Source organism: Emys orbicularis, chromosome 22 (genome assembly GCF_028017835.1).
Source record: "Emys orbicularis isolate rEmyOrb1 chromosome 22, rEmyOrb1.hap1, whole genome shotgun sequence".
NCBI lineage: Eukaryota > Metazoa > Chordata > Testudines > Emydidae > Emys > Emys orbicularis.
The window spans coordinates 10,982,981-11,009,236 of NC_088704.1; the positions used below are offsets into that span (position 1 = coordinate 10,982,981).

Below are 26,256 nucleotides of genomic sequence, written 5' to 3' on the forward strand. Positions count from 1 at the left end.
TACAACACTCCTGCTAATACATCCCAAAATGATGTTTGGATTTTTTTGCAACAGTGTTACACTGTTAATTCATATTTAACTTGCAAAATCCACTGTAACCTCCAGATCCCTTTCTGCAGTACTCCTTCCTAGGTAATCATTTCCCATTTTGTATGTGTGCAACTGATTGTTCCTTCCCAAATGGAGTACTTTGCATTTGTCCTTATTGAATTTCATCCTATTTACTTCAGACCATTTCTCCAGTTTGTCCAGATCATTTTGAATTTAAACTCTGTCCTCCAAAGCACTTGCAACCTCTCCCAGCTTGGTATCATCCGCTAACTTTATAAGTGGACTCTATATGCCATTATCTAAATCACTGATGAAGATATTGAACAAAAATGGATCCACGGACATCATTCAAATGACTGAAAAAAATGTTCATGCATATTTGAGAATATAACATCTGATTCTTTGCCTTGTTCCCCATGCCTGGACAGAAGAAGCATGAATTAAATATTTTGGAAGCTCTGCAAAAAACCCCCACAACTCTCACACATTCTTCCTCCCAATTGTCACCTGTGTTCTTTGATCTTCCTTCCAAATGGACTATACCTTCCAATTCCCTTCTCCATGAATAGGCAATGAACTTCTCTCTGATCCTCCACTCCAGAGACTCTTGAGCCCAGATTCTGATCTCACAATGTCAAACAAATGAAGTGATTCACTGAAATCAATGGAGTTACATTGGTAAAGTGGTGTGAAAACAGTATCTGGTCCATGATTCCTCACCAGCTCTCTATGACATGAGGCCTCTTCCCTGAGGACAGCAGAAAAATAGGGTGCGTTCTTAAACTCGAGTTTGATAACTCAAGTTAACATAGTCTTCACTAGGAAAAAAAAAAAAGTAAGTCGGTATCCCATGAATCGTGTCTTAAAACCTCCTTTGAGTTTAGCAGTTAATTAATATCTCTAAAAACTAAACTGTTCTGCATTTTCCTTTACCAGCTGAAATCAGTATCTAACTTGCTGTAATCTGATTGTCCACTTTGGAGATTTTAAATCAGTGGCTTGCACACTTCCCTTTGAATCGTATTCAATGTTAGTTAGCACTATGCTGCCAGAGATGCCATCTTTTAGATGAGATGTGTAAAAACTCTGAGCACTTGGCATTTTTTGCAAGACTAGGTGTGTGTTGGCTGCTGTGTCCTAGCCAAATTCCCATTTGGGTAATTACACTCTACCTATCTACATTTTCTAGAGTTTCACGTACAGTATTAGTACTTTCCTATCTTAAATGTATGCAGTGTTGCTGTGCATTGTTAAATATATTTAGCTGAATAATTTGTGACAGGTTTCAGAGTGGTACCCGTGTTAGTCTGCATCAGCAAAAACGAGGAGTCCTTGTGGCACCATGCATCTCATGAAGTGGGTTTTAGCCCACGAAAGTTTATGCCCAAAAATATTTGTTAGTCTCTAAGGTGCCACAAGGACTCCTCGTTGTTTTTGTATAATTTGTAAATTTCTTCAGGATTTTCTGGGAAGAAAGGCACTATCCTTATTTAAGACATTAACTAAGTTATCCCACAGAAACGATGCATCCAGAGCAACTCCAGTCCTGTAAAAATCGAAACCAAACACAGTTTCTTTGTAAATCAAAGCTCATGCCAAATAATAAACTTATCTGACACGGAAGAAACTGCAAAGCAAATGAAAATGGAGTTAAGCCCAAATTTCTGTACTGACTGTTCCCACTAATCAGACTGTGTGAGGCATTCAGCACAGGAATCTGTTTTAACTAACTTTTAAAAATGTCTTTTTATCCTCTGTAAATCCTTCTGGTACTTCCTGGTTCACTGAAGATGTCACAAACAGACATCACATACCTAAAACTCATTGTAATCCACCCACTGCATGAAATGTTACAGAATAATACATTCAGGGGTATCCTTTAGCAAACCAAGACATGACAAGATGGATTTTGGGGGAGGGGAGGGAGGGAATTAAATAAAGGTCAGTTATAACTTATTCTTTGTGAATACTCCCTCATCTTCAACACGCACATAGATCCCAGCTGGTGAGAACGTTTCATATGGCTACTCTACGGGGCTTTTAGTGAGACACCTGTGCCGCTACAACCATGCTGCTAAAAGCCGCGCAGTATAGCTGCTGTTTGTCGGCAGGAGAAAGCTCTCCTGCTGACAAAAAACTTCCACCCTCCACAAGCGCAGCGGCTTTGTCAGCAAGAGAGCGCTCCTGCCGACAAAGCGCTGTTCGCACCGGTGCTTGTCATCGGTAAAACTTTTGTTGTTCTGAGGTGTGGTTTTTTTTTGTTTTGTTTTTTAAACACCCCTGAACGACAAAAGTTTTGCCGACGAAGTGCCAGTGTACACAAAGCCTCAGCGTAACTCACTTTTAAAATTTGTTTTGCACCTTTGAAAGACATTAGGTTCTCCCATCATGTTTGGCAACAAACACTGTTATATAAATCAAAACTTAAACCCGAGATGTAGAAAATCCTTGTTTTTCGCTAGGCTTTGTCCACTGCTTTGGTAGAAGCCAGCCTGGGCAGGGATTTCTTTCCCAAAAAATACAATACAGAGTATCTGATACTGACTAGCTTCCCAGCCAATCTAGATCAATATTTTATCATTTTTTTAAAATTAATCCCTATCCACACTGGCTACGGACACTATGTTAGAAACAACTGTGTTTAAGCTAGGTGCTATTATTATAAACATGATGTTTCAAGCCTAGTGAGGATACTGCAAATCCAAAGCAGTCTTGCAACCAAGAGGACTTACAGGCTCCCCAACACTGTATGTTGTTGGTCATGCAGAATGCTCTAAATTGCTGCCCTTGCAACTTTCTCTTCTCAAACTCTTATCACCACCTCTGTGATGTTCAGAATTTTGTCTCAAATTTAAAAAGTAGGGTCTTAAGGACTAGAAGGGAGAGAACTTATAAGCATGCAAATTCAATGACAGACAGGAATAATTTAAGTGCCAACTGAACAGAGTTAGGAGTTGGAAAAATCTAGTGTGAACTAAGTCTCATGTGATCGCTGACTCCCTCACACTTCTGGATTTTGCAACAGGAAAATCCCAGATCACGATGTCTGGAGAGTCATTCTGACATCACAACAGCAAATCCTAAACAGAATCCTTCGTATCTAGATTCAGTGGGACAGCTGTTCATTACAGGAAGCAAGGCCTCCATGAGCAGCAAACAGAGGGATAGGAAAGCCATGAACAGGCACAGTTAGTATTAAGATTTCCAGAGCTTTCGTCAAATGCACCCGTTCCTTATCATAGAAGCAAAGAAGGCTGTCCTAAGCAGGAATGCAGGGTTTGAAAACGTTTTCTTTTTTCTGCTGCTATCTTAACATTTACTTCCTTTAAGTGTTATTGACAAAGTTAAATCTCTCATCCACACAAAGCTTGGGCTTGAAATGACCTAGTACCTCCGCTGTGTTTGTCATGGGAACCAAAGGTTCAAACATATGTGTGTGTGTATATACTAAAAAAAAAAATTGAGAAACTTAGAAAAGTGTTACTGAGAAGTGTATTCTTTTAGCCTGTGTAGTACAAAATCTGATCAAATTATCCTTTATCATCGCCCAAATGTACCTTAAACTTCTTCATACAAATGAGAAAAGTTTCTTTACCACTTTCATGAAAGCTACAGAACAGAAGACTAAAGAATTAGAAAAAAAGTACTATGAGTCATAGGCGCCGACTCCGTGGGTGCTCTGGGGCTGGAACACCCACTGGGGGAAAATGGTGAGTGCCCATCCACTCCCTCCCCCACGTGGATCAGCGCTTCTCGCCTGCCGCGAACAGCTGTTTCGTGGCATGCAGGAGGCTGGGGGGGAAGGGCAGAGGAGCGAGGACGTGGTGTGCTCGGGGAAGGGGACAGAACAGGGCAGGAAGTGAGGGGTGGGGGTGGGAAGAGGTGAAGTGGGGGCGGGGCCTGGGGTGGAGCCGGAGTCTAGCACCCCCCCAGCACTTTGAAAAGTCAGCACCTGTGCTATGAGTTCCTGTTTGTAAGAACCATGTCCATAAGATTTGTATTTATAATATATACTGTACTAAAAGAGTCACATTCATAACACTTTGAACCAGTTTTTACAAGTTTACCATTGAATATATATGTTGTAATAATATTGTTTGGACAAGTCTCTAATAGTGATTAACGTAATGGATAATGCAATAGGTTTCAGTTAACAGAAGTCAATATGTTTTAGTCCCCTGAAGTTATTTGCCTTGTTTTTATCAAGCTATTTCCACAGTCAGTTCATTGAGCGTTTTCACTAGTCAGTTATAGGATTCACTACAAAAAAAAAAAATCTACAGTTTAGTTGGTTAAAAAAAGATTTTACACTAATTAAACCTCTTGCATCGAAATGCAAAGAAATGCAAAGTAAAAGCATCCTTTAATTATTTCACGGTGTGTAGCTGTTCCCTAAACTTAAACACACGCATGATCTTGTTTAATGAACATGCTGCTGCTGCTAAGCACAATGACATGCACCAAGGACAGACTGTGTTAGTGACAAGCAAGGAAACTCGGAGTTAACACTGGCAATCTATCCTCAACTCATGCTGTTGTACAAAGCGATTATAAGCACATACAACAAGGAAGATCATGCAGAGTTATGAAATATATACATAACACGTAGGCACAATGAGTGAATTAAGAATATGTGGCCAATCCTTTACTATAGATTTCCTTGCTTTTGTTGTGGTGTCACCGCTTAATGTTTAATGCATTTCTGTGTCTCTTGTTAAAGCATAAAAAAACCTCTAATGGAAATGTACTAGAAATTACTCACACAACAGACCAACCTCTTTACTGTGCAAATGCACATTTACCTAGCTTTTTAAAAAAATATGCATTGTTATTAGATGGATTGTATAAATACTACATATTTAAAGAATTTTAAAAAAACATACATTATTTAACAGAAAGGCAAGAAGCCATTTTCCCCACTTATAAATACACATTTGTCAACCGTGTATTATCCTGGGCCTGAAATATGAATAATAAAAATACTTGTGGTCTTTGAAAACTTATTGTGCACATGTGGCAGGAGCGACTTCTCCAAATTAAAAGCAGTAGTCATTTAAAATTGATCCGCAAAGTCTTTGAAGTGGCAAGATCATATCACTTGTCATTAACCCCCCCTCCCCCATAGCTCCCTTGTTCAAGCACAAGAGCGTTTCTAAAAATCAGTTAATATATATTCTCTCTTAGAAAGCATAAAACAAACATTAAGAAAAAATAAAACAAGTGGGCCCAGCAGAGAAAATGTATGAGGAAGTTTAAGCCAAGAACAAAATGTTTATGACCAAGTTACAATCCTCTGAAGACAGTGATTTATAATGGAAATACTGACAGAACATTAAATATAGTGACAGACTTGATTTAAGCTTGAATTAGGTAGTACTATACTGAATTTCTACAAATGCGGAAATCATGGTGGTGTCATATACAACAGGCATATAGACTGACTCCTTTCTGTCCTTAGTTATTGATCAACAGAAGAACAAAAAAGAAGTCAGCTGCATTCAACACTGAACGCACAGGATACCTTTTTGGAGATTCCGGAGACATTTCCCCCACCCCCACTTATGTCATAGAATCAAAGTAAAGGGCCTTTAATTAGCTCACATCCCATCGTTAACTAAGCTTCGTAATACATTCTGACAACGGCATGTTGGCTGGGTAATCTGTGAAGCCCCCTGATGAGTTGTCTGTATGGATGCCTGATTAGCTGGGTATCCCAGGGGAGCCCCCGCTGTTTTTATCTCCACAGATGCCTGATGAGTTGGGTAGCTTCCCCCAAGGACCTCCTGTGAAGCTGCACCAGCAGGTGCCCATTGGCAATAGTTTTGTGTTACAGGGCTGAATGAGTGATCCCTGCAGGAACTGCCAGCTGTTTTCACATACACAGAAGGCAGTCAAAAGTCCACAGCATGAACTTGGAATGACCCCAACTGCAGAGTCACTGGCGGGTTCATCTGGAGGGCAGCTATGCTTTATTAAACAACTAATACTCTTAACAGATAACTTTCAGAAGGAAAAAATATTAACTCTTTCAAATCATCTCTAAGTTTTTTTTACATAGTGTAATGGCATGTATTATAAACTCTATAGTACTTTTAAAGACCCTTTCTAGTTCTTTGAGTTAACATGTAATAAAAATATCTTGGCACAATTTGATTTTTTTTTAAAATAATCTGACATCTATTTTTCAGCATTTTTTCAATGTTCATTGATTTACTTTTTCACAATTAAAGAAATTATAGGGAGGGGGTCAGACAATTATTTTATGACAGTAGACTCAGATTCAAAAAGTGAAAGCTTTATAACCGTTAAAATCCAAATTGTCAACACCTCATGTCAAAATACACAAAGTAAATATCCTTAAACTCTAATAAGTTCTCAAACAGCATTTTTCCTACTTTGACTATCTGTAAATATCTATTACTATCCATGGATTTTTGTTGTTGTTGTGGATGTGTGTGTGTGTATGGTGAAATTTACGCTAACCGACATTTAGTGATCGAAAGCTAATCCTTCCATTCCTAAATGTACTTAAAGAACTTTGTCAGCTTAAAAGTCTTCTTAAAAATAAAATGTCTATCTTATATTAATACCTTAGATGAGCAAAACAATATAATTTCATTTTACCATCTGCGCTATTTGTTTACATTCTGAACTTCATTCTGCTTGGGAAAACAGACTAGTCACTTTCACTTTTTTTCCAGTCAGTTTCACTTTCTGTGGCTGATACCTATTATCAAGTTCATTTTGTAATAAACTGCTGGAGAATGTTTAAAACAAAGAATTTTCTTTTTCTCTCTTTTTTTTTGTTTTAATGAATTAAGACACTTGTACTTTCTGTAGTGCTTTAAAGTTTAAAATGAAACCTAAATGTGTGGTCAAAACTATCTTGTAGCGTTTCTTTAAAAACAAATAAACCCGTGTATTCACCTTATCTTCAAAAATAAAACACATTTTATTAGCCAACAGATTTCATTCTCATTAAGGCTTTGTATATATCTATTTTAAATTTTCCACAAAGCTTTCTATATTGTCTGTATCCAAATTATAGTTGGGAGGCCTGTTTGGGCTGACACGAAATCACTAAAACCTGACTAATCGCAACTCACAAAAAATTGAGACTCTACCCTTTTCACCTATCAAAGACTAAAAATTAGAACTTTGAACACAGATCACTGTTTGCTTAAAAACGAACACCAGCAACTTATACATCACACTTCAGTATAATTTTTTTAACCTACTATATATTTACACAATACCTAAAATTACTGTAACCAAAAGATAGAAGAAAAACAGTTTTCTCTATTACGTCTATTTGTTTATTTTGTGTATTTGGCAGCACTGTGTATATGATGTTTTAGTATTTCCTCTGTACAGTTAGTTTCCTCCACTTGGAGTCAATCACACAGAAAAACATTAAGAAAAATAGCAGTAATGGCTTGTAAAATCTCAAGCTGGTGGGGGTCTAAAGCAGGTGTAGAAACTGAAGTTCTTTAACTTGGTTTTTGAAACTGTCTAGATTACAAATTGACAACACACTTTAAAATTCAATAAATGGCTACGCTATTTATTATTTAGCAGTTGATGAACTGATGCCTTTTGCCTACCACATAATTTTGCTTGGAAAAAGCTTGGTATAAAGCTGCCAAATACATGTCAGTTTGCTTCTGAATGCATACTTATTAAAAGAGACACCAAGTCCAGATCAAACAGTTCTTTCAACAGAGCACATCATCAATTTCATTTGGACTCACAGGCAAGGTAAAGCAGGATACCAGTTTTTATGCAGCAGTTTAACAAAACACACACTCTTCTGTAATGGTATTTTCCCTCAGCTATGACTGTGGCCACAACAGAATCATAGGGACCACAAGGGTCTATTTATTTCTCTATTAATTTTCTTTAATAAAACATGAGGATTAAGGTGGTGCGGGTAGGGAATATGGGAAGAAACAAAGATTCAATGATCCTTTAAAACTCAGACTTGCCTTATCTTTGCACACATTTAAACCAATCTCTCTCAAGATACAGTGGTCATGGATGCCAGATCTTTCTGAACATATGAAGGAGGGGTGACATTTTTCATGGTTTGTGATTGTCACCCCATTAGTCAGTGGGATCACTGTCTACTAAAAGGAGGCACTTCCCTTTTACACTGCCCCCAAGGATCTGAGTGGTCTGCTTCTACAGCCTTTCCCCCCCAGTTGGGGGAGCAAGAGATTGAAAACTAAACCCAGGTTTCCCGCATATTCTGCATCTCTCTACACAGATTCTTATACTGCATTCATCACCATTGTATCTGATTGCCTTTCACTAGTGCATTAAGCAACCTGACTATACATCTTGTTTGTTTGCACAGTACTACATCACCAATTCTGATTATTAATTTGGCCAGACAGTTGGTCTATAATTTTCCATTTGTCCTTATAGTAACTGGAATATCTCCTAACATTGTCCTCAGTTCCAACTTCTGTTGATTTCTGTTGCAGCAAAAGCAGATGTGCTGTCACATCCCTTTATGCTAAAATGCAAACTCAACTGACAAGAGGCAGCCACGGTCAGCTGGATCTACTATTTAATCCAGTTTAACAGATGTCATAAATGATGTTTATATGGAAAATCTTCAAAAGCTCAATCATTGAAACTAAGAAGAGATTACCACTTAAAAACAGCAGAAAATGATTACAGCACAGAAGGCTGCATTGGCTCCATTTTAGGCACACAATTAAGAATACAGAAGACTTCTTGCACATAAACCTGTACCAACATAATGTTAAAATTCTGGAAATGAAAAAAAACCCACTCAAGGTAATGAACCTTGAAACCTGCACTTCCATATTCAGCTCAGTATCCAAAAGGACACCTAACAATTTGCCTGGGCAAAACTCAAACTCAATCAATTAGGTTTTTCTCATTTTGCCTAATTTGAACCTAAACCAGCTGTCACATCCACTCATTAGTCTTGGTCAGACAGCAGAGTGGTGCCAAGATGAAAGTGCCACAACCTAGACACAACAATATAATGAATTGATGACAATGAAGATCATATCACATCATCAGTTGTCTAGTTAGCTTCACATATACACAAAAGAAGAATGGTGAGAAAAGTTAGCTCTTCTAAACTTCATGTGTGAAGATCCTTGATGATGAGAAATTTCCCAGCACTACTGAATAAAATTTACCGTAGGATGACTTTCATTTCAGCTATTTACAATTCCATTCTGTCAAAATGATCCTGGAGTTGCTCAGACAAAACATTTCCAATGATGGACGTGCATTAACTGTCTTAGCTTCTGAATAGAAGTATCTTAAATGAGAATGGCTGACTGTATAAGTCAAGGGATGCAAAATTTTAATTTGCTGTTTATTTTACAGACAGCTATCCACACCTTGGTAGTAATTTGCTTAGATTACAGCAACCTTCTTCTTTCTGGGGTACAGGACTCCCTTCTTACATCCCTCCAGCCTGACTAAAGTGGCACTGACAAACTCATCTTCCTCTGCCAATACTTGTCCACATTACTCCCTTTTTGCAGCCTCCATTACTCCCAATCGCTTTCCACTTCAAATTCATATCCCCTGGTCATAGCCCTGCCACTGCCAACCATCTCATCTCTTGTTTCCTGTCAGTCTCCTATTAGGATCATATGCTCTGCCAATTCTACTGCCCTTCATGTTGTCTTTGCTTCCCCTTCCCACATATGCCTGCATGTCCTCTAAATTCCTGGACTATCCTTCCCATACCTGTATTTTAATGCAGCCTCCTTACCTGGCTTCAAAATCCCACCTCTCTAACAATGACTCACACTCCTACGGCAACATTTAAGTTTTAAAAGTTGGAACTAACATTATGCATACCTTACGAAAACAAGAAACACATTATCCTTATTTGAATTAACCTCCTTCCATCTGCCTTGCATGATGTCAATTTTCTTTGCATGCTATTGTATCGTATCTAACACAGCTAGTAATATCCTCAAGACAGTATTTATTCTCTCTAAAAAGGTCCATGCAAACCTCTGATGCTCTAAAACTTTATATACAATTAGGATGAGCTCTGAAACAATGGGCTGAGCCTCTGGCTCAATGAAGGTATCTTGTGAAGTATGAATGTATCCCACTGAATGTTTCCAGACATCTGCCCCAAAAGAATGATTTAAAGCGTCAGATAAACAGCAAAGGAAGTCCTAATATACACATGGAAAAAACATGTCTTGCCTTTGTTGGCTGTGCAGCCAGTGTTCTTCTGTAATACCATCGAACAAGATTCATGGAGTGGCACAAGACTAACAGAACTGTCAACTAACTGGCAGTATTGCTCAACCACAATGGGGATGAGAAACATCAAGGATCAGAGAAGCTAGTTTCTTCCATGGTGGAAAACCACAAAACAGAACAATGGAGATATATATATATATATATAAAAAAAGAGGATGCTCTCTTCAACAATGCAGACTTACTATATTCATGAAGTAGGAATGTCACAAAGAATTTGAAAACTAAAGAAAACAGGAAACAGTTCACGGAAAATAAAATACTTATTCATGCGCTGAAATGCCATTTTAAAGATTCTTTTAAGTGTTTATTTAAATCAGTAATACTCAGACCTCCGTGGTTCAGGAGCCAAATTAGCGATCAACATTACCCAAAAGAGCTGTAGTGGTGTGAATTCATTGTTTCATTTACTAGATAGATATCTATATAGTAAGAGCATCCTGATTGGTTAATTATTAACCACGGTGTTTTAATATCATATGCTGCAAAGAGCTGCAGAACACATTAAAGAGCCACTTGTAGCTCCGGAGCTTCTGTCTAAGGATCACTGATTTAAACCCTACCAAGACCTATTTGACAAATCTAAAAATGTTGTGTTGACAATTCAGTAAGAAAAGCAAATCTGGTAAAAATGTAGAGATAAGAACTCTCTTGTGCAGAACAAAGGATGGGTGATGTGTCATAAGGGATCAAAGACATATGACAGAATCCCTCCCTAATGTTATGTTAATGTGTTTTTTAAAATATGCATCTCCCAGCTGTGCTCTGTGCTGAAAACCAAATATTATTTAAAAAGTGACATCCTGATTGGTTATAGATTCTTTAAGTAGCAAAGTTCAGGAAGTAAATTGCCTTTTTATATATACATTTAAAGGAAGATGGCTATTAGCAAATAGTTCATAAGTAATCACTGTCATCTGTTCACACAATGAAATGTTCTACAGCTTTAATCTGCTTCACGGACATTGCATAAATGATAGGTCGAATGCCACTAATCAAATTTTGTTTATATTTAGTTTGCACAGGAAGCAACTAAAAGTCTGAGTTTATAAACTGCTTTGTCACACCTCTGAATTCTCCCTGATCTTATATGAAAGAAATCCTCCTTTACCTGGGTTTTTTGTTTTTCTTTTACTCCAGAGTTGGAAAACTAAGAGCTAGTGCAAAAAGTACACCTACAAAAAGCCAGCCACCAGCTAGCAACTGCTTAAGGAAGCAAAATAAAACCTCCTTCAGAAAACATCAAACTTTACTAGAAAATCTGAGCTCTCTTTTACAATGAGGTTTATCCTTTTATGTTGCTTATTATCCCTTTGCAAAAACTTACGATTTTCTTCCTTTGATTTAAATGTTTTTTAGTATTATATTGACAGATAGTTACAAAAGAGACTTTTTTCTGCTACAAAAGGAATCATGTCAACGGACCTAGTTCTCATTTGAAGTAAAGCTAGGATCTTAACCTTTTGCCATAAGCAGGCTAAAGCCTGGGACATGGCCAAGTCTTTAGGCAGGTTACAGAACACGTTAAAACGTTGTCTGCACTACAGATTTGTAGTCGGCTAAGGAGCAGTCCTGTTATAATTGGGACCCCTGACATGGTTGTATTTGTAATGCAGACAGTCCCGGACAGGCCCATTTTTGGTTTGGCTCAGGGCTCAAGCCTTTCACCTCCTTATTTAACTCAAGTAAAAATGGCTGTAATGGATTCATACTAGTTCCTGTCTGTTCATGTCCACAAGTAATTTGTTATAATTGGCATTCATGGGTCAAGAGAGACCTAGAATTTGAAAACCAGGGAAACTGCAAGTCAGAACTGAGGTGCATCGGCAAAGCTGTCTGGTGGAATTTTCAAGGTCCGAAAGCTTTATAATATTGTTTTGTTTTCAGTGTTGCTTTTATTTTTTTAAATCATTTTCCCATCAAATATTTATATGCAGAAATGGAGCGTAGCTTTTCCATCACATACCAATGATTTAGGATACATTACACTGAAGCCAGGCATGTAAATGGATGAATGGAAGCCCGGCTAGATGTACTGGCACTAGCTGTACTGTAGGTAAGGAAAGTGGTACGGACTTCAGCATTGGCTGCACAAGCGAGAAGGTATACAGGGTGGTCAGGGCTCGTGCTGCTCACTTCTATTTTTAGCGAGCTCGCTTGAGCGCAGCTAGCGTGGGTACATCTACATGAGCTGCTATTCACACCAGTGGCTGTAATGTATATATACCCATAGGATGGATTCCTATAAGGATTGCAAATCTTAGACAAATCACGTACAGCATCTGAAAAGTTGATTCTCACATAAAATAGCACAAAACAATTATAAAGTATATTAAACGTTTAAATCATTTTGCACCAGAAGTTGCATTATCTCGGCACAATATCTATTTACTAGTATTGGGTACAATGAAACAGACTTCAAGTCAGAAGAGAGTACAGAGTCAATACAGGGTTTTAATTTATTTTGGTATTTAGCTCAGCATCTAACATGCATTTCTGACTGAGAAGTCTCTGAAAGAGTAATAATTTTAGGTTTTAGTAGTATCATGCCTAAGGCGGAAAACAAAAAAGAAAAAAGTTTGCATGCCAAGAATTTGAGTCATTTCTGTGCATATGGCCACTGTAGGAGCCTACATGCAGAGGGAATCAAATTCCCTCAGGTGCCTATATTTAGGATCAAAGTACTTTTTAAAATACAAAACTTGTAGCCTCCAAGGGATAAAAACTACAAAACTGTCTGAAATGAACTTTATTTAACCTAAGGTTTTGTGCCAACTTAAATACACTGAACTTTTCCCACTTGAAAGAAGGCATTTACCCACTGCGTGTTCTGAGATGCATGGAGAAGCCATTACAGGAATAATCAACAGCACTGTAAAATAGAAAAGCCATAAAATGACAAAAACAGATTCAACTTATAAATAACTTACTTTTCAGTTCATGCAGGCACTCTGTATATATTTCCTTTACAGTGATGATTAAAGTTTAGCCTGACATGGTTGTATGAACAGATCTAGTCCTATTTACAGCCTCCAACTCACCTTAAAATCTAATATAAATTTTATTAAAGGATCTTATAAGACACCGGGTAACTGAAAAACAAATAAGATTTGTGAAAGATTTTCCAGCCTGTGGCTGGTAATTACTAGATATGGAGGACAGTTCATCAAGTTTGGGCTGCATTGCCAGCTCCACAGAATTGGTTGCATTGATGAAAAGGGACAATTTCTGGCACCGCTGAATCAGGTGAAACCCTTTGTAGCGAGAGCAGACACTAATTAATCATACTGTCTCTACAGACGGCACCGGTGGAGCAACATGAACATGATCTATTGGCCAGGTCATGTTTTCTGTTGCAGTTATGGTCAGATTTGAGTTTTTCCTTCTTATACTTAACAAAAATTAAAATGGTACCTATGCGACATAGAGTTATATATATTTTAAAGAGAAAGCAGGTTTTAATTAATTTTACTCACTGCAGCAGATCTGGCATTTCACAAGTTATATTTGAAATATCAGTTTTGAGTTATATTGGCATTCCAGGGTTATATCTAGTTGTTCAAAAGCAGTACAACTAGTTGGGAACAAGCCTTCACCTTCATCACAAGTGTCTTGCTCACCCCCGCCCCATAAGCAGGGGGATTATCACTCTGCTGAGAGAAGCCCTTTTTGAGAAGGAGACTGTTGGTTGCTCAACTCGCATTCAGTTTCAATGGGAGTTTGACATCTAACTGCCCTCTGTGTCTTTGAAAATCTCCCCAACAGAAACCTTAGTTACAAATGACTCTGAAGTTCAAAGAATGACCTTGCCCTTGTGGAAAATGTAGTAAGGCTCGTGCCTTTAAAGGCAGAGATTTATGAGACTCTTACTGCAGATGTGATTGCAACCAGGAAACAAATCTGTATGGAAAGGAAATACAAAAGAAATAGATATCAATGGTTGGAACGGCTGGATCATGAGAGCACGCAGCACTGTAAGCACAGAACATGGGGATAAGTGTTCGTTTGGACAAATGTACAGCTCTAAGGAAGCTCCATATCATTAAGTGATCTACCACCACCACCGTCACAAATACAGGCCTATCCTGTATTAGGCCTGTATTTGTGACACTGGTAGTGCTTAGACATAGATGATAGGATGGGAGATCTCAGCTGCAGGTTTAGATTGCCCAGTAAGAAATCTAAAGGAGATGGAACACCGCGTATACTGGTGCTGATACTTCCATCTTGACACCAGTATGAGATCTGGCTCATACTTTTGCGTAAGCCCAAAGGGTGGAAAGCTTGCTGGGAGCAAGTAGGGTATTTATCACTTTTGAGAAGCAGCATGCGATCTTGGTTGAGACTTGCTGCTGCTCAATAGACAAGGTGTTAAGACTCCGATAACTTGGGTTAGGATACAGCCGCGAACTTTGAAGATTCTGTTTACTGAGAAGACCTATTGAAGAGATTTGTGGCAGATCTGCTAGGTATGAAAACCCTGGTCTTGGCTTATCTGGGGTTATGAGAATGCCCAATACTACTACATTTTTGACCTTTTGAATTGCTCTTCCTATTAGTGGGAGAAAGGGAAAAGTGTCTAAAAGTAGATTTGGCCATGTTTGGGTCACAGCCTCCGCTCCTATTGACCTGTCTGCTTCCCTAGTAAAGAGCAGCCTTCTTTTAAAATTTCTGCTGGATGGGAACATCTGCGCCTGGGGATAACATAGGTCCCTGCGTAGCAGCAGCAATATTCCTTGGTGCAGGGACTGCACAGCATTGTCTATCTGCTTTTGCATTCAGTGTGCTTCCTTTTCTGTGGAGCACCCGGATAGAAACGAAGGGATGTTCTGTCCAGGACAGCAGCCAGAAAGCACCTGTACTTAGATCAACGTTTGGAGTTCCGTTTTCTGGTTTATGTATGCTGCAGTTGTCTGGTTGCCCCAATTGGCTCAGGAGGTGCTCTGCGAAGTTTTGAAGAGCCAACCTGACCACTTATCTCTAGCAAAAGTTGACACTGTGAAGCCTTTCATACCTTGACCGTGTTCCCGGTGAGTCCTGAATGGGCTTCCCATATATAACGGCTAGTGTCTGTGGCCAGGGGCTTGGGGACCAGATTGTGAAAGGAGAATCCTTACATAAGACAATGGATCCCTCTTGAATGGTATTTTCACTTTCCTTTACATTTGCTGTTGGGAATTAATCTATGCCAGTTTAACAATCTCTGAAACTCTCACATGGGTTGTCTTATCATTGGAGTAATCTCCATGCAGGAGACTAGAAGAGACAGAAGCTGCAGGCAAAGAAGGATTGATATCACCCAGTTCCACGATACTTTGGAAATTAGAAACTGGATCATGTTGACTCTTTTCCTGTATCAGAAAGACTATTGCCCTTATCTTGTCTACTTCAATCCTAGGTGAATGATCTTCCAGAACGGAATTCGGTTTATTAGAAATCTTTGTGCTTGAAACATGGACTGTGTCCTCATATCAACTGACACTGGACATTTGACATGCCTGATAACTAACCTTGATCTGTTTTTATCTCATACATATTGTGACTGAGAAGTTGACAAATAGTTGTTTTTTGTAATTAACATAGGTCATTTTTATAAGGAAGATATCTATATAGCCTTATTGCCCTGGTGATTGCTCTCCTTACATCTTGGCTGCCACTCTAAGTTAAGGGGGGGAAAAAGGATTCTCTCCCATCATCCTATCACAGACGGCCCATGTTTGGGATTTTCCCAAGAAAAAAAGCACAAGGATAATTTTGGGAGTATAGTCCCCTCAGGAAGCTGCTCTGTACATACTGTGCTCCATGAAGCTGGGCTGTGACAGTAACCACAGCCTCTCCAGCAGGGGGAGTCAATTTGTTTTTTTGGTCAAGGTCCAAATTTCTGGCTCAAGGTATAGTCAAGGTCCAGACTCCAGAGGAAATAATAATAGAAATAACAACAATCATGATAATAAGTAAATACAAATATTTCAGGGTCTGTTCGAAAGCGGCTGGCAGTCCAGATTTGGCCTGCGGTCCGCCTATTGACTACCCTTGCTCTCCAGTGTAAACTGACTGCCTAACTTCCGCATGCCTCCAATCAAGAATGCAAGCTTCCAGAACCAGAGGAAAAGGTGCAAGCCCCAATCTACCAGAGACTACCAATATGATACTACTTTCTTTCCCACAAACAGAAGTGTATTACTTGTTTAATCACTCTCTCTCGCCTACACCTCCCCACCCCAAAAACAGTCTGCTCCAGAAATCTTAAACTTTGAACAAATAACTGCTCTTCACCATGTGATAATCCTTTTACGACTGGGTTTTGTTCATCTGTAGATGCCTTAACCGCATCCACCCACAAAGATGAAAGATCATCATTATGGAACTCCCAAAAGCACTGATATTCAGACTGTTAAAACCATTATGTACATTACTTTCTCTATAATCTAAATTCCCATGTAACTATCATGGACTTTCAGTTCTATTTCAGACTCTCTTGTTCCCAAATTGATAGAACATATCTTTAGGATCCACCATGGTCTATGATGGAAATATAGGTTTTAATAAAATATTAAGTTATTAAATAGAGCTCCCCTTCTCCATCAAAAAGTCCTCCTGTGAGGAAGGTATTATTCCAACTTCACATATAAAGAACCTGAGGAAGAGAAGTTAAGTAATTTGCCCAAGACCACAAAGGGAGTGCCAAAACCAAGATGTGTTTGTACAGTGCCTAGTACAATGGGCTCTTGGTTTATGATTGGGGTTCTTAGGAGCTACCGCAATACAAATAACAAACAAAATAATTCAAGGAGTTCCTAGCTCTAAGTCCTGTGCTCAGACCATTTTTCTCAGGCACAAAATAATTAATGAGATTTTAGAAACAGTTACAGTACTAGTGCACTAGAGCCTCCTAATCAACTTACCTTCGCTTTCCTCAGAAGAAGCGTTTTCACCATAGCATAGAATTATTTATTAGCTACATTTAAATCAAACACTTTTGTTTTGTCAAAAAGGCACAAACCCGGAAAGCTGTACACAGAGAGTATCAAACATTTTTTTTTTTTTTTAAATAAATGACATTTTCAAAACAAGCAAAACAACTTTAAAACCTGGTAAAATAAAACTTGCTACTATGTGGCGTAGAAAAGGGAGCATCCAGGGTAGTGCTGGCAAATCTTTCAACTCCAGGATGACAATAATCTTTACATTCACATCATATTAACTGATTAAATTCCCAGTGAAGAATTAAACCTGAACATCCCAAAGCCCTAGAATTTCAGCAGGATTCAATAACAGAGTTAATATACAGTTCTGTTCATGTATGCAGGAAGACTCATGTTTTAACCATGATGGAGAATTATTACTTTACTAACGGGGGGGGGGGGGGGGGCTGAATCTGCAAACACTTATGCAAATGAGTAACTCTAAGCACTTGAGTAATTCCATTGACTTTGGTGGGGCTTCTCACATGCTTAAAGTTAACTATGTGCATAAGTGTTTGCTAGGCCTGCAACCCAAACACAGTTTTTATTCCGCAGGCAAGACCTATGGAAATTAAAATTCAAGGACGATCTATTTATAGTTATATCTTAGTTATTAACTAATTAGTTTTAATGTATCTATAAATATGCAATGTGTCTTTTTAGTGTGTTAACTTGCACGTTATCTACAGATTATTTCATGTAACAACAATTACCTTTGCAGCAGAGTTTGATACTCCATGTGTGACATTTCTTATAAGGCCACCAACATTTCCATATTTTATTAGCCCTGTGACACCTTCTGAAACATCATTCAGGAGACCCATAGGGTTGCCAAGGAAATCCACCGAGCCCAAAATCCTTGCTGCCTGACTAAGCAGCTCCTATAAAACACAGTTAAATGAAAAACCATTATCTACACATCAGATTTCATGGTCAGCAGAGCTAACAGTATTTTAAAAACTACAACATGCTAACATTTGACTCCTGGAAAGAACAAAAAGATGCAAAAGTCAAAACATTATCGTAAGAGGCATGGTCAACAACATTTGTACTTTGCACAGTGTTCTGATTGGTAAATCTATCTAATATGATATCTGTCTACCAGTCTGTGTCTGTTGATCAATTTGAAAAATGGGAACATAGTTTAGCTATTTAGTTCTGGAGAGACTAATTCTCCTCAAAGTAAAAAGTATACCAGAACATTAAAGATGGAGGAGCCAGAAGTTAATGATTTCAGCGGAGCTACATTGATAGACTCCAGCAGAGTATCTGGCCCCTAACATTCAGTATGATTAAAGAGTATTTATATAAACACATACAATGATTAAGCAAAAATAACAGGAGTACTTGTGGCACCTTAGAGACTAACAAATTTATTAGAGCATAAGCTTTCGTGGGCTACAACCCACTTCTTCAGATGCATATGATGATATGCATCCGAAGAAGTGGGTTGTAGCCCACGAAAGCTTATGCTCTAATAAATTTGTTAGTCTCTAAGGTGCCACAAGTACTCCTGTTATTTTTGCGGATACAGACTAACACGGCTGCTACTCTGAAACCAATGATTAAGCATTACATATTTACTCATTAAAACAGGGAAAGGAATTTAATATTTTACAATATTTGATAAAGAGCTACTAAAACAGAAAAGTTGTAGACTTCTAGTGGATGTCACAATATGATTTATCTGACACTCACCTCTTGAAAGTGCTTAAGGATGTCATTAATGATAAACTCCTTTGTCTCATATGGGTGGACCCTAGTGAATGGATCCAGGTTAATCACTGCATCTTCAAATCGGATTAGAGGAAATCCCAGTGTGCTTTTCAGTGCCTAATTAAATAAAAACTGGAATTACAACTTTTTTGTTCATCTGTACTTCTCCTCCATGATATCTGAATTAACTGATTTCTAAGCAGGCAACAAACCAAATTTATCTAGCAGCTATAACAACTTTTTCCTGATACAGTATATTCGCATTTATCCAAAACCCTATTATCTGAACCGCCGCATTATCCGAATCCCTTCGTTGCTGGGGGACCAGGAAGGGACTTGGATAATGAGAAGGTTTGGATAAAAAAAGCAGAGATCCCCAGTCACAGCTGTGAGAAAGAGGATGACGACAAGTCCCCAACCGGGGAGGACACCCTGCTACTGAATGGCTCGTGCAGCAGCGCAGGGAGCCCTCCGCAGCCCTGCTGTCACAGGAGTCAGCGAGCTAGTGGGGCATGACAGCGGAGCTGCAGAGGGCCGGTGACACCCGATCTCTGCAGGCACAAGGTGCAGGGAAGGCTGCAATTCTGGCAGGGCAGAGTACAGTACTGGCCAGGAGTCCCTGCTCTGCCCCACCAGGACTGCAGCCTCACTCCAGCACCTTGCATTTGCAGGGATCGGGTGTCTGTGACCCTAGGGGCAGTGCAAGGAGCCCTCTGCAGCCCCGCAGTGAACGGGGCAGAGCAGAGATTTCCTCCTCTTTGCAGTCCAGGCCAGGAAGGATGAGCCCCGGGTGCGGACTTGGGGAGACACCCTGCTGCTGAATGACTCCTGCACTCTCGGCTATCCAAATTCCTGATTATTCAGATAAAATCTGAATCCCCCACGTTATTTGGATAATTGGCAGCATGCAGTAATCACTTTGTAATTATGGCAATAATTTTGGACATTGTCAATATACTGACAATTGATAAATTGTTTGAACCCTATTTGCCCACTGGTTAGAGAGTAATTAAGTACACCTCCTGATGTAACAAATCTTCCAACAACTTGACAGGATTTTAGTTTCAAAAGAACAAGTTTCTTATTTCTAAGATCCTGTGCTTAATTTTTTATCAGTTACTTAATTATTCTGATACTTGTTCAAATACACAGAATTAAACAGAACCGGAAGTTTGGGAATTTTCCCTCCATACATATTGGATGGCACAGAGGTTTTCCACTCTTCTGGATGTGTTTAGATGAAGTGAAAGGCGAAAGATTTATACGATCTGAAGAGAAACCAGAGTATATATTACCTACACAAACAATTTCCTGGAGGCCAAAGGCATTAATGTACCTCAGTCTCATCTCTCATTATCTGTGTTCAGTGTGATTCACTTACAGCTGCCTTTAAATTAACATTGTGAAGGAAATGAGGTGGGTGAGGTAATATCTTTTATTGGCCCAATTTCTGTTGGAGGAAGAGACAAGCTTTGAGCTTCAAAGCTCTTCTTCAGGTCCGGAAAAGGTAACCAGAGTATCATAGTTAAATACAAGGTGGGGCAGATTGTTAAGTGTAAGGCGTTAACACATGTTGCAAGAAACCACTTAAAATGAAGATGGCAATTATCACCTTTACAGTCGTATGATAAAGGAGGCTTAGAAGATTATAAATTGTTGTAATGAGCCATAAAATCAGCGTCTCTGTTGAGACCATGATTTCTAGTGTCTAGCAGAGTTAATAACTTAAGTTCCCAAGCTCCTCTTTTGAAGGTGGTTAGCAGGTTTCCCTTGAGGAAGAGGACTCATAGGTCAGATATGGGACAATTGCTTTGTGGAAAGCGTTTGCCCATAGGTGACAGGGTGTTTTTTGTTTCTTATTTTTCTGTGTGAGTTCATTCAACAATATAGTTAGAGTCTGGTTTTACCCAGACAACTATTATTGGGACACTGCAAACAACATTGTGAAGGAAGGGAATTGTGCCAGCAATGAGAATACAGGCCCCATCTGGATTTTGTTTGGTATGTACGTTAAAAGGATATTTAAGGTAGACATGCTGTACCTAAGGCTAAATCTACACTACCTTACAGCGACACAGCTGCGCCACTGTAAGATCTCTCATGGAGTCGCTCTATGCTGATGGGAGAAGCACTCTCGCCGACACAGTGTGCACACTACTGCTTATGCTGGTGAAATTTAGTGTTTTTTTCACACCCCTGCGTGGCATACGTTTTGCATACATAAGTGACCGTGTAGACATGGCCTAAGCTCATACTTAAAAAATAAAATATAGTCTAATGGTCTATCCATTCACAAGTTGGCTGGGAAGCTGAGGAACCCTCAGACTAACTGTAGATGTTTTTATTTGCTGCAAGTTTTTTTTTTTAAATTATTTATAGTTCTAGCATTACAAAATTATGCCTAAAACCAATTACAACTCTAATAAAACAGTTTAGTCAGAATTTGCCTTTGCTTTCCTCCAGTAGTTTTAATGCATTTTGATCCTACAACAGCCTGCCCCATATAGCTCATCTTCCATAAACTCATTTTCAGAGCTTGTTTAAGGATACAATAAAAGTAAGGATGTTTGTGTTATCCCCTCTGCAACCAAAGTGATGGGGGTGGGAGTAGTAGAAGAAAGCAAGTTTTTACTTTTTAAATAGGATGAAGATAGAAGAGGTCTAAGTGGAGGGAGCCTTATGGGGGAAGTCTGAGCACTGGGAGGAAGATGACTGAAGAAACGGACACCCCAGTTGATGCTTGCACATACGCTACAATTACTTTAGAGCAGCACTGCTCATCTTCATCTTAGACAATGTCAGCGATAAAGTAAGTTTGAAAAGGACAATTCTCTTTATGAAGTGTATCTATTGGATCATTCACTAAGACTAGCACAAAGAAGATATGGACTTTGGAATCTTCAGCTGTGGCTATTTGACAGTTAAAATATATCAGAAAAGTGATATACCTGAAATATTTTTCTCACCTTCAAACTAACACCAAATTTCTGTTTGATTCATAGCACTGATTCTGAAACTTACTCTTAGATGAAGACAAGCTTTAGCAGAACCTTTCCTACCAGTGAACAGAAACCATCTTTGGCAGAACTTTTTCTATTCATGAATTGCAACTCTAGATGATTTATGACTGAAATGAGCGATGGCATCCGTGACGTTACTGCTATCAGTGTCACTACATGTTATATCTAGAAAAGAGTGGGGTTCCATGAAGCCAGTGTCACTTGGTCTCCAAAAGTGAATGTTGCCCAAGAGACAAGCATGTTATGGTCTCCTGTCTTACCTTTTAATATAAACATAATAATTTTGGACAAATGAATTCAGGAAAAGAAATGAAAAAAAAATGGAGATAACATTTAGATTGAAAAACCTTAGTTCTTTTGGAGGTGGGGATTTTTTAAATTAAAATATATTTTAACATCACAGAATTGAGGTATGTCAAATACAACAACAGAAAATGAGATGAAAAGCATCTGAGGAACTGTTTACCTTTTATTTCCTTTTAACAAGAAATTGTAGAAAGGGAATGAAGATTAAAATTCACTTTTATTTCAGTTGCTAGGTGGCATTAGCTGTTGAAGCATTTACTAACTTCACAATTCACACCAAATACCTAATCCATTGAGACTCTAAGGTATCAAGAAATCTTTGGCATTTATGTTATATCTTTCTACATTAATCATTGTTACACCCATGTTAAAATGTAAAGTTAAATTAGGCAAAGTGAGTTATTCTGCCATCTGCAGGCCACTAAATTATGTTACCCAGCTGGCATAGGTGTGTGTGCTGGGGGCGGGATAAACTAGGAACTATTCATGTAGCAACTGAATAACTAAACAAATGCAATAGTGTACAAACCTGTCACTTATTTGCACAAGTAGCAAGCAGTTTCCTGTCCATGACTGTTAGATGCAACATAAAGCAGGTCTGTTGATACAGGTAACTAATAAAAATAATAATCCGTCTGCACTGACATTGACAAAAATTAGTGCCCAAGGCTTAAAAACATTTGAGGAGGTAGGAGAAAATATCTATCAATAGTATAAAAAATAACTTGGATATAAAACTGTATAGTAAATTCTCTCTTTCTCCCAAACTATTCTGTACCACACAGAACTGGAACTCCCTTCTCTGAAAATTTCATACATGTTACATAGTCACTGACTGTTTTTATAAGAAAAAAGTGTATATGCCCAGTTTTCTCTTGAGATAATGCTGGCAGCTGCTGGGACGTATCTTTTTACACAGTTAATACCAGTTTCTTTCTTAAAAAAAAAAAAAAAAAAGCAAGAGAGACTATAGTAGGGTCAAAAATTTTCCAGCAAAAGTATTTAAGATCTGTGAAAATACCTTTAGTGTTCTTGCTAAATGCTGCCATTGTTTGATAAGTGCATGTCTCTAAAATAACTTGTCTTACAAACCTGCCTGGCCGGCCAGGCAGTCCTACACACACTACCACTTCCCTCCTCTTCCTCAAGCAGATATGGATGAGGAGCATTCTCTTGTGCCAATACCAAAAAAAAAAAAAAAAAATATCTTACACATTTTACATCCTGTGTTAAACCACAAAGAGTGCCGATAATGGTTCTGTGAACAAGGACAAGTCAAGAACAGGTTGTTAAAAACAGCCTTAGTGTGTAGGGATGAATCTCATTTTATTTCCCATGGCTGAGTTCTCCACAGGATTCCATGGTAACACCTCACATGCCACAAAAGAAAACATTTTTAAAATGTGTCGTTTTTAGCAGTGTTTGTATTAGTGGGGTGAAAACAGTAAATGATCTAAACAGGTTTTCCCATCTTTTATTTTTATTATTTAATTTTACTTTGTATCCATTTAAAAACAAAGTCAATTTTGAATTCATTTGTTATTGATATTATTTTCAAAGCACTATTAATTTATTTTCTGCACATTGTTGGCATTTCTACCAGAAATGGTGTCGGATTTTTTTGGTTTAATCAGATTGTATGAACTCCCTTCCCCTTGCTTTAATTTTATGGTTCTGTACACAAAAAGGGTTAACGGTGGAAAGGTTAGCCTTCCCCATCATTTCAGGTGGCCAGTCAAGCTGGTCAGGGAATGACACTTCTGTTTCATGACAATTTTCAAGGTCTGGAAATTTGTTTTCATTGTGCACTGGTTTTTGCAAAACGAAACTGTGATGAAATGTCTGTTTTCAGAGCAAAAAGTTGGGTTTTCAATCTCTCTCTCTCTCATCCATCTTAAACCTGTGAAATCTTTCCATCAACATCTTTTTGTTTTCCCTACATGTTTTGGTTGACAAAATGGCAGTTTTTGACACCCCCCGTCCCCCCCCAAAAAACCCCCAAAAAGACAAAAAGTGTATGACCAGTACTAGCAACCAGTTCTCTAACATCTCTCTGAATTCTCATATTACAGTCACTCTCCTGTGGTCCTCCTCTTCTTATCCACGTGCTGCTCCCTACAGTTGAGGAGCTTGCCTTGTTCATTCTATATTCCCCATTCCCTCCAGACACAGACTATTCCTTTCTTGCCATCTCTTTAGAGTATGACATTAGCTTGACATTCTCCATAAATCATTAAGAGGCCATTCTGAATTAAAGAAGCCTTCAGTTAGTTAGATGCTATGTTACCACATTGAACACTGATTCTATAATTAAAGACAATGGGGTCCCTCCCATCAGTGTAACAGAGCAGAATTCAGCTCTGAGAATCAAGCAGCTCATAGACACAGTTGAGCTCCTGTGGGTTTACTTTCCCTTCTGCTGGAAATTTGCTGCCTTCTGTGCTAGCAAAAGTTATACAAGTCTCTTGAAGCAGACACTGCAAAATGCGTAGCAGGAAAAAGGCACAACTGGTAACAGCGTTCCCCCCCCCCCCCCCCCCCCAGTTCAAGATACTTCCAGAGCAATATGAGCCAGATGACCCTGGGGCTTGCCTCATACTGGAGCTGCTACTTGACTCTGAATTAAAGAAGCTCACAAATCTAATCATTGCAGTAAGCAAAAGATGAGCTACAAGAAACTATTTCAGAGCTTCATACAACTCTCAGTTTTAGGTACAGACATTTTACATAGATGGTAAAATGGATGCACGAATAGCTACACAAAGATCCACTGCTCATTTAATGATTTTCCTCAGGACTTTAAAGAATTAAAGGGCAGACTGTATGGCAAGAACTTCAGAGTGGTTTGAGATCCCAGACTGTGAGATTACTATGTAAGTGGATTCCTAAAACTCTGACAATACAACTTCTCTTGAATTCAATTAGTTGGATTTGGTAAATTCTATGCTAATGAAGAACTGCATGAAAAGAAAATCTGAGCATTATTAATCACTTGTTCTCCTTTAAACCTGCATAAAGTGTGGGGGGAAAGAGCCTGAAAGAGGAGAACAGAACTATCTGAAATCTCATTTATTGGTGAATTCCTATTCCTATTGGTGAACTGGCATTTCCTAGTGACATTCCAAAAACTTATTAAAGCATCATGACTCATACAGATGTTAAACACTAGTTAGTACTGAAATCTTTTTGTATCGGACTGCATATTACTTGCGTTGGTTGTACATCTTATCTCTAGAAGAATCCAATGGTTTTATGGACCAGCATGTCATAGGCATCCAGGAAAGACAGAGGAAACGGTGAGGCGAAAGACCTTTCTGACTTCAAGATTAGGCTTGATAAGTTTATGGAGGGAATGGTTTGAAGGGATAACGTGATTTTAGTCAATTAGGCATTAACGTGCCATCGCGGGTAAAATGAGGATCCGGCTGTAGAATCTTGCCTGTATGCTCGGGGTACTGCTGATCGCCATATTCAGGGTAGATTGGCAGAGGCCCTGGAGGTTTTTCGCCTTCCTCCGCAGCATAGGGCAGGGCTCGCAGGCTGGAATATTCTGTTGTGGGTGGGTCAGCTTTTGTGGCCTGCATCATGCGGGAGGTCAGACTAGATGACCATATTGGTCCCTTCTGACCTTAAAGTCTATGAGTCTATGAGTCTATGAAACTGCTTCAAAATCCTCTGAGATGTGATTGTGCTATTTATTGCAATTGAATGTACTTTTATAAATCAACTTCTGTGAAATAAAGGCACTAGCTTTAAATTCCAGTGTATGCTGGTCTTACTTGTGTTGGCCTTCAATCTAAGGCTAGGATTTATCCATTTTTAGTTACCCTGTATTATTGCTTTTTAGTTTTTGAGCACGCGTGTGTGTGTGTGTGTGTGTGTGTGAGTGTGTGTGTGTGAGTGTGTGTGTGTGAGTGTGAGTGTGT

The 26,256-nt window shown here is 38.7% G+C and overlaps 1 protein-coding gene across 1 annotated transcript in view; it reads right to left on the bottom strand.

Annotated features, from left to right (window-relative positions):
* Window positions 1-26,256, bottom strand: part of VPS13D (vacuolar protein sorting 13 homolog D) — a 193,845-nt gene that overhangs the window by 61,369 nt on the left and 106,220 nt on the right. The window contains exons 64-65 of the mRNA XM_065421413.1: window positions 18,987-19,121; window positions 18,002-18,169 (exon numbers count right to left, since the gene is read on the bottom strand). Coding sequence (XP_065277485.1) covers window positions 18,002-18,169; window positions 18,987-19,121 — 303 coding nt within the window. The remainder of the gene's footprint in view (window positions 1-18,001; window positions 18,170-18,986; window positions 19,122-26,256) is intronic.